The sequence below is a fragment of the Austrofundulus limnaeus genome, unplaced genomic scaffold (genome assembly GCF_001266775.1).
Source record: "Austrofundulus limnaeus strain Quisiro unplaced genomic scaffold, Austrofundulus_limnaeus-1.0 Scaffold1599, whole genome shotgun sequence".
In the NCBI taxonomy this organism is placed as follows: domain Eukaryota; kingdom Metazoa; phylum Chordata; class Actinopteri; order Cyprinodontiformes; family Rivulidae; genus Austrofundulus; species Austrofundulus limnaeus.
In genome coordinates, this window is record NW_013954001.1 from 57,835 (window position 1) to 67,534 (window position 9,700).

At 43.4% G+C, this 9,700-nt stretch overlaps 2 protein-coding genes across 2 annotated transcripts in view; both read right to left on the minus strand.

Moving 5' to 3' along the window:
* The window catches only part of LOC106535877 (acidic leucine-rich nuclear phosphoprotein 32 family member E), a gene marked incomplete in the record, with an annotated part of 7,026 nt that extends 3,090 nt beyond the window's left edge, over positions 1 to 3,936 (minus strand). The window contains 4 exon segments of the mRNA XM_014033012.1: positions 454 to 607; positions 692 to 814; positions 1,387 to 1,536; positions 3,763 to 3,936. Of these exon segments, the coding sequence (XP_013888466.1) occupies positions 454 to 607; positions 692 to 814; positions 1,387 to 1,536; positions 3,763 to 3,816 (481 nt within the window).
* Positions 3,937 to 7,649: 3,713 nt separating this feature from the next.
* LOC106535874 (mothers against decapentaplegic homolog 4) overlaps positions 7,650 to 9,700 on the minus strand; it is a gene marked incomplete at its 5' end in the record, with an annotated part of 3,538 nt that continues 1,487 nt past the window's right edge. Inside the window, 2 exon segments of the mRNA XM_014033009.1 lie at positions 7,650 to 8,281; positions 8,384 to 8,522. Of these exon segments, the coding sequence (XP_013888463.1) occupies positions 8,076 to 8,281; positions 8,384 to 8,522 (345 nt within the window).

Below are 9,700 nucleotides of genomic sequence, written 5' to 3' on the forward strand. Positions count from 1 at the left end.
CTGCTCAGATTCTACTGACTCTTTAAGAAACATCTGAAGACATTTTTATTCAGACAGGCTTTTAGTTAAGTGTTTTTATTGTGTTTTAATTGTTGTTTTTATATCTGTGATCTGCTTTATGTTTTTAATTAGTTTTAATTTTTTTTTGCTTTCTGTGAAGCACTTTGTGATGTTTGTGTCTGTGAAAGGTGCTATAGAAATAAAGTTTACTTACTTAAAACCAGTTGATATGACAGAATAATTACAACTTTCCTGATATTAGCAACACATTGCTGATAACGTCTGTCCACTGTCCTGAGATGAAAATTATCCTCCTCAGAATAATTGATCATAAGGTTAACTGATTTATGGACTATCATGGCAGACCTAGTTGGACCAGTCTGCTCTGATACCTGAGGGGAGGGAGCGGTTGTGACAGATTCTGGTCCGGACCGTCGGCCCGACCCTGCTCACCGTCCTCGGAGTCTGGGACCTCGTTGTCCTCCTGGTCGTACCCGTCCAGAAAGGTGAGCTGAGGCAGCAGCTTGAAGACACCGTCCCTGTAGTCCTCCAGAGACGAGACGTCACAGCTGTACAGGTCCAGACTCTTCAGGTTCTTTAGGTTCTGCTGTAGAGCCAGACACAGGAAGTTCAGACAGAAACCTGCAGGTTCTGACCCGGACACGTTGGACCTGGTCCGGCCCAGACTTACCAGCGGCTGGATGGAGCTCAGCTCTTTGATCTTGTTCCCGCTCAGGTTCAGGTAGGTCAGGTTGGGACATTTCTCCACCAGCGTGTCCAAACCAGCTGAGATGGAGTTATCACTCAGCTCCAGCTGGAACCAGAACCAGAACCTTAAAGTGTCTGTGACATGCCTGTCCTTCATGTACCAAAGGTCAAAAAAACATCTTTATACTTAAGAAAATTAGCATAAAACACAAGATTTTACTCGTTTTGTCTCATAACTGGACTATTTTCTCTTGAGTTTGGCTCAGCCAAAGTGAAACAGGAAGTGACATCAAAGGGAAGTCATTAATAAAATTAACTCGTTGGTCTCTGTTTATAAAACTAAATTATTTAAACTCTTCTTCGTCTCTTTGATAGAGACTAAATAATGTAAAGAAACATCAGATTCTGCTCTACAGTCTGAGTTGTTGTTGTAACAACGCTGTGTTTACAGGCTGACATTCTCCTCTGACATCACTTCCTGTTTCTTCACATGTAAATATCTCAACAACCGTTCATCTGACTGATGTGAAATTTGTTTTACAACATGTTATTAATGTTATCTTTCCAAAAATGTATTCATGTTTATTACAAAAATCTGATGTCACAGACACTTTAACACCTTTCTACCTGTCAGGACCTCTGAGGGCCCGATGGACCGGGAGGTCCAGCAGAACTGACCTTTCTGAGTTTGGGCAGCGAGGGCATCTTGGACAGAGAGGTGAGGCCAACGTTCACCATGCTGAGGATCTCCAGCTCCGTGAACTCCTCTGTCAGACCTTCAACTTCTCCATCAGCAGACTGACAGGTGTCCACCACCAGCTCCACCACCTGAGACCACACACAAGCTTCAGAACCAGGACCAACCTCCACACAGGACCTGACAGCACATGTTTTAGAACAGCGGTGTCCAACATGTGGCCCAGGGGCCATCTGAGGCGCCTGAACTGATTTTGTGTGACCCCTGACTTCAGTTCAAGAACTGTACAAACTGTCCCCCTGACACAGGTGGAGACCTTCTAGTTTTATTAAAATAAAATGATCACAAAGTAAAATCTTCTTCCAATAACAAATATTGTCAACAAATAACCAGACTCAGCTTTTTCCACATCTGTCTGTTTTTAATTTATTTATTAAATATTAGAGGTGTAAATCACCATCTTTATCACGATATGATATTACATCGATATGTTTGAATAACAATTCAATATTTCTCCAAATCACAGTCTGTCACCACACGATTCAACTCAGGTCTGCGATCGATTTAATGTGATATCATCTGCCCGTAACACAATGACTGTTAGGTGGACAGATGATATCCATTCCCATGGAGAATATGATGAAGATATAGATCAATATTTTCATTCTGCCTCCATTTAACTGAACCATGAACCATTCAAATCGATATAGATCGATGTATCGTTACACCCTGATTAAATTTGTCTGAATACAGCAAACATTTTCAACAAAACAGTGACCTAAATCCTGATTTTATTGATCACATCAGAATTGAATAAATTGATACCTATTGCCAAATTTCTTTTAATAAAGGAAACCTGCAAAACACTTTTAAAGTTATGGATCCAGATTAATTTACACATCCATTTCCAGCAATAAACCTGACTGTTTATTTGTTTAATTAAAATATTTAATGCTTAGTTTATTGTTGAGCAGGTAAAGAAAACATATTTTTGGCCCTCAAGTCCTTGACTTTTTGATTTTGGCCAATGTGACTAAATGTTTGGACAGGGCTGTTATCAGCTGATTAACATCGCTCCGCCCTGGCAGCTAAGCCCCGCCCCTCACGGTCCAAACCTCCGGCAGATGTAAACATGTCGCTAACGTCGAACATCCCGCTGCAGAAAACACCAGCTGTCTGCTGGATTCAAGCAGATTTCCCTGAATTCACCTCAAACCAACCGTTTCATGGAGGCTCAGCTCGGCTCCGACCCGCTGCAGCGGCGGCGCGGGCGGAGACAAGCGGGCAGGGAAAACTTCTACGGCTTCTGGCGAGTTAAAGTGAGCCGAACTGATGGAAACACGTGGAAATCATCGACAACACGTCGACAACGTGCAAACACTTTACAGTTCGTCTCTAACTTAAATAAAATGTATAACTGAGCTACGCATGGCATGGAGTCAGGCTTGACAGAACATCAACGTGAGAGTTTACATGGTGGAAACATCAAACAGGCCGAGCTACAAAATCAACCAACAGGATCTGATTTTAACAAACAAACAGAGCCGAGTCGTAGCCTCACAAACCGTCAGCGGCTCCGGTACAACGAGATAAGACGCTCGCTGTGTCCGCGAGCTAACTACATTAGCATGTTAGTTGCTAACTCCGGACGGCTCGCTTCATTAGCATTGTAGCTGCTAATGTAGATAGCGGTAATTAATGTACTACATTAGCATGTTAGCTGCTAACTCCAGACGGAACGCTTCATTAGGATGTTAGCTGCTAACTCCGGACGGTTCGCTTCATTAGCATGTTAGCTGCTAACTCCAGACGGAACGCTTCATTAGCATGTTAGCTGCTAATGTAGATAGCGGTAATGTACTACATTAGAATAGCTAATGTAGTACATGCATGTTAGCATGTTAGCTGCTAACTCCGGCCGGCTCGCTACATTAGCAGCTAGCATGCTAATGTAGCGAGCCGGACGGAGTTAGCACCTTCATGTTAATGTAGTGAGCCGGACGGAGTTAGCAGCTAACATGCTAATGTAGTGAGCCGTCCGGCTCGCTACATTAGCATGTTAGCTGCTAACTCCGGACGGCGGACTGCTCGCTACATTAGCATGTTAGCTGCTAGCTGTGATCGGCTCACGCGAGGCTCCTCAACGATGTGACGAGAAGTCGGAGCGTGAGAGAGCCCGCACTCCGCGGGGTCAGCCCACCGGGAGCGGCCGGTTGAAGCAGCGGTGCAGCGGGTCAGCTCAGACTCTACGTGCTAACAGCCGGTATCAGAGTTAGAAACAAATGACGGAACATTTCCAGCATCGTCAGTAGTTTGTTGTTGAAATGAACGAGCTCCGGCTGCTTGTCCTCACTAACCTCGGCGGGACTTCTGTTCCTCAGCTCCGAGCTGATCCTCTTCTTCATCTCCATGATGAAGTCCAACGAGCAGAAGACAAACTAAGTGGAACGAAGAAGATAAAAGCTCACTTCTTACGAACATCAGACGGTGACTAGACCTCCATGTTCTCTGCTGCCCGACCGCCACTAACAGGCCACGCCCCCACACTGGTCTGCTATAGGTCTACAGACAGGACACTCACCAAGCCCCGCCTTTAAACCGTAGTATGAAAAACTCTCGTCTGTGATTGGTTGAAAGCGCAAAGGCGTGACTATCAACAAAACGACAACAAAACATTTAAACTTTACAGGCGCGAAGTCTTTGTCCTGTTTGGCGCCATCTTTCCTGATGAAAACAACCGGAAGGACGTGAAACCATGAAGAATAAACCGTGATCTGCTCTGTTACATGTTTATTTTTATATGAAAAGTCTCATGTGAATGGACAGCAGATTCTACACAGTTATAGATACTTTCAGTTTAAAAGTGTTTCATAAATGTGATAAAAAACAAACAAACATTAAATATTTCTGACAGGTCACAGAGCAACAGAACGACATCACCAAACAGAAATTAATCTTTGGTAAATGATGACTAAAATAAATATTTTACAGCGTGTCAAAGGAGTAATCTGATGAATAAACTCCTGGTTTTTGGTATCAGCTCATTTTAAACGAGGTTCTATGATCTGCAGCAGTTAAAGGTTCGGTCCACAGAACTCAGGTGGAACAGTACGGGATCAATCTTGTGCCAACAGGAACTGAACCTGAAGGTGTTGCTTTGAAAATAACTCAGGTGGAACAGTACGGGATCAATCTTGTGCCAACAGGAACTGAACCTGAAGGTGTTGCTTTGAAAATAACTCAGGTGGAACAGTACGGGATCAATCTTGTGCCAACAGGAACTGAACCTGAAGGTGTTGCTTTGAAAATAACTCAGGTGGAACAGTACGGGATCAATCTTGTGCCAACAGGAACTGAACCTGAAGGTGTTGCTTTGAAAATGGTCAGTGTATCTTTTGATCATTGGATTTTCATTTTRRAAACAGYTATTAAAAAACAAGAAACAAGTGGATATTTGATTTTTGTTTTAAAATACTGGAATTAAAATTAAAATACAAAGCCACTCATTCTTGGTGTCAAAAGGGGATAAAAATGATTTGAGTTTCATTTTCTGTTTCGGATAGCAAAAAAGAAAATTACTTTAAGACAGAAACGAAAAAAGGCTAGTTTATTTGTATTCTACATATATACATATATTCTACACAAAAAGCAAAACATGACAACTTTCATTCTATGAGTGTGTTGTACAGTTGTTGTTCTGTGAGCAGAAAGTTTTTTCCCTCCTGAGTTTTGACAAAAATCTGTGCTTTTTTCTGTCAGTTTGCGTCCTCGGAGTTTTCCTTTCAGCGAAGGGTGGGCAGTACTACAACTTTGATATCGATCTGATACCAAATAAATACTTGGCAAATATATTTGATACCGAAGTCAGTATCAATGCTTTTTACTTGTAGTGGGATGTTTATTGAGTAACTTTGATATTGCTAACACCCATTCAGGTGAAACAGTTTATTTTAGGGTTACAGTAATTTGTCGTATTTTGCTTTTTATTGGGAGAAATAAGAAGTGAAGAGGAGGCAGTAGACGACATGTATTCAGTAAAAGAGACTTATTTGTCCAAAAGCCACATGAAGTATCTCTGCAGCCTTTGGTCACAGAGAGACAGTCATCATACGACTCATTTATGGACATATTTCTCTTATGTTTCAGCCTTTTATTTACAGAAATTAGTATTTTATTATGCAGAGCTGCCAGGCGAGCGCCCCTTTCTCATGGGGGAATAGAGTCGTAGAATACAAACAAACAAGACTTTTTTCATTTCTGCCTTAAAGTTATTTTCTTTTCATAGACATACACGTCTGTGTTTCAGCCTTTTGTTTACATAAATTAATGTTTATGCAGAGCTGCCAGGCGAGCTCCCCTTCTGGTGGGGGAATAGATAGTTATAGAATAAAAAAACAAGCCTTTTTTCCTTTGTGTCTTAAAGTAACTTTCTTTTTTTCTATCTGAAACAGAAAAGGAAACTCAAATCATTGTTAAAATTTTGTTTGTCCCTTTTTGACACTAAGAATGAGACAAGCTTTGTATTTTAATTTTAATTTCAGAATTTTAAAACAAAAATCAAATATCCACTCATTTCTTGTTTTTTAATACCTGTTTCTAAAAGGAAAATCCAGTGACCAAAAGATACACTGACCAACAACTATTTAATTAATTAATACATTTTTAATTTATTTATTTTATTTATTATTTTAAGGTTCAAAGTCCTGGTCCTCACCTTCAGAGCTCTTCATGGCCAAGCACCTGATTACATTAAAAGTCTCATTTCACCTTACAACTCCAGAGGAGACCTCCACTCACAGGATCAACATCTCCTTATGGTTCCCCTCACTCACTTTAAGACCCGTGGTGACCGGTCCTTCTCCTCTGTGGCCCCCAGGCTCTGGAATGAACTCCCTGTTAATCTGAGCTCCCTTCATAACATTGTCTCCTTCAAGAATCAAGTAAAAACTCACTTTTTCTCTCAAGAGTTTAACTAACCATTTCACCATTACTGCAGGCCTACCTCCACTGTGAACGCTTCACTAATCTGTGTTTTAATTATTGAACTTACACCATATTTTCCCTCCTGCATTCATTATGTTTTTGTGTATTATGTTCAAAAACCCTGCATGTCGTTTATAGAAATTAAGATTAAACCTATATATGACATTGTAATTGTTTACATCATGTCAAAGTTACCTAAAGACAACAAGAGTTAAATCTGTCGACTTCACCAGTTAATTTATATTGTGTTTGTGCAAATTATGTCATTTCATTGTGTGTGTGGGGGGGGGGGTATACTGACTGAATCAAATTATTGTGGGGTCATAACCCCCCTAACCCCCTGAAAATTACGCCTGTGTTCCTCAGAGTGTTCCTTTCAGCCAGGGGTGGGCAGTACTACAACTTTAATATCGATCTGATACCAAATAAATACTTGGCAAATATATTTGATACCGAAGTCAGTCTCAGTGTTTTTTACTGATAACGTGATGTTCAGTGAATAACTCTGATGTTGTGAGCACCCCTCCTGGTGCTGAAACAGATTATTATAGGGAGACAGTAAGTTGGTACGACCTGTCGTGGATTATGAACCAACAAACCTTTTTTGTTTCTGTCTTAAAGTTATTTTCTTTTATGCTATCTGAAACAGAAAATGAAACAAATTATTTTAAAAAATTTGTTCATTCCTTTTTGACACTAAGAATGAGAAACACTTTGTATTTTAATTATAATTTCAGTATTTTAAAACAAAAATCAAATATCCACTCGTTTCTTGTTTATTAATACCTGTTTTGAAGTTTTGAATTAATTTACTTTGAAACTGTATTTTGGTTTATTAAAACTTCAGTTTGACTACTTTCACTTTCAGTTCCATAATTCAGATGTTTGTGTCACATCCTGGTCCTTGAGAAAGCCAGGCAGAGTAATCAAACACAGATCCACAGATTTATGTTTCACTTTGGTGAAGTTTCCCTTCTGGATGTAACAGAGTTGATGCAATCCACTGTAAAAGTGACAAAAACACACAAAGTTATTTTATTGCAGTGATTAATTTGACCTATATGTAGAAAATGTTACATTTACATGATGACATCATGGATCAGTCAGCAGCATCTGATCAAAATGTGATCCATGATGTAAATCTGTGGATCTGTGTTTGATTACTCTGCCTGGCTTTCTCAAGGACCAGGATGTGACACAAAAATCTGAATTATGGAACTGAAAGTGAAAGTAGTCAAACTGGATTTTTAATAAACCAAAATACAGTTTCAAAGCAAATTAATTCAGATACAAAACTTTAAATTCAGTTTAATTTAGTTAAATTAATTTTCAAACCGATGTGTTCTAGTCAGATTCAACGTGAGCAATCCAAACTCACTTCCTGCTGGCACAAAGTTGATCCCATAGAACAGCTTCATGTGGAAACATGACTGGACTGAGCTCACCTGCTGCCTGTGAGATCAAAGGAAGGGGCGGGGCCTACACTGAAACATACATTTATCTTCCTGTGAACACTCTCAGAAGCTGTTACCATGGAAACCCAACAGGATGCAACGTGATTGGCCGGATGTTTTAGTTGACTAATGGGCAGCTGAGGTATATTTGTTGACACCTGCATGGAAAGGGCGGGGCCTCCTGCTGTGTCGCTGGGTGCCAGCAGGACGTGATCCGGGGCCAGGTGAGTCTGTCAGACGGTGGGCTCTTGCGGGGGCAGGGTGTGCAGCACCTGGTCCAGCAGCTGCAGAGCCCGGTGCAGGTGCACCTCCAGCCAGCAGGGGGTGTCTTTGATGCTCTGCCGCGGGTAGTCACACCCCCAACCCTTAACAAAGCTCAGGCGCACTATGCACAACCTGCGCAGGTCGTCCACGCCCAGACCTGCAACTGAGCACACACCTGTGGGAGGAGCCAAACACACCTTTACACCTGAGCAGAAAGACTGCACATCAAATATTCTATTCAAATTATATTCTATAAAACCAGACAGGTGAGACTCACTGATGCCAGGTGTAATCCCAGCCACACTGTTTGCACCGGGAGTCGCACCGACAACTGCAACCGCCTGAGAATCTGCAGCCACCTGAGCTGCTGCTGCCTGCTGCTGCATCTGTCTGTGGCACTGCCGCAGGTCAAACACCTGCAGGACAGGTGAGACCGAGGACAGGTGAGGCAGAGGACAGGTGAGACCGAGGACAGGTGAGGCAGAGGACAGGTGAGACTGAGGACAGGTGAGGCAGAGGACAGGTGAGGCAGAGGACAGGTGAGACAGAGGACAGGTGAGACCGAGGACAGGTGAGGCAAAGGACAGGTGAGGCAGAGGACAGGTGAGACCGAGGACAGATGAGGCAGAGGACAGGTGAGACTGAGGACAGGTGAGGCAGAGGACAGGTGAGGCAGAGGACAGGTGAGACAGAGGACAGGTGAGACCGAGGACAGGTGAGGCAAAGGACAGGTGAGGCAGAGGACAGGTGAGACCGAGGACAGGTGAGACCGAGGACAGGTGAGGCAGAGGACAGGTGAGGCAGAGGACAGGTGAGGCAAAGGACAGGTGAGGCAGAGGACAGGTGAGGCAGAGGACAGGTGAGACCGAGGACAGGTGAGACCGAGGACAGGTGAGACAGAGGACAGGTGAGACCGAGGACAGGTAAGGCAGAGGACAGGTGAGACAGAGGACAGGTAAGGCAGAGGACAGGTGAGACCGAGGACAGGTAAGGCAGAGGACAGGTGAGACCGAGGACAGGTGAGACAGATGACAAGTGAGACATAGGACAGGTGAGACCGAGGACAGGTAAGGCAGAGGACAGGTGAGACCGAGGACAGGTGAGACAGATGACAAGTGAGACATAGGACAGGTGAGACCGAGGACAGGTAAGGCAGAGGACAGGTGAGACCGAGGAGAGGTGAGGCAGAGGACGGGTGAGGCAGAGGACAGGTGAGACTGAGGACAGGTGAGGCAGAGGACAGGTGAGACATAGGACAGGTGAGACAGAGGACAGGTGAGACTGAGGACAGGTGAGACAGAGGACAGGTGAGACCGAGGACAGGTAAGGCAGAGGACAGGTGAGACCGAGGACAGGTGAGACAGATGACAAGTGAGACATAGGACAGGTGAGACCGAGGACAGGTAAGGCAGAGGACAGGTGAGACCGAGGAGAGGTGAGGCAGAGGACAGGTGAGACAGATGACAAGTGAGACATAGGACAGGTGAGACAAAGGACAGGTGAGGCAAAGGACATGTGAGGCAGAGGACAGGTGAGACTGAGGACAGGTGAGACAGAGGACAGGTGAGACAGAGGACAGGTGAGGCAGAGGACG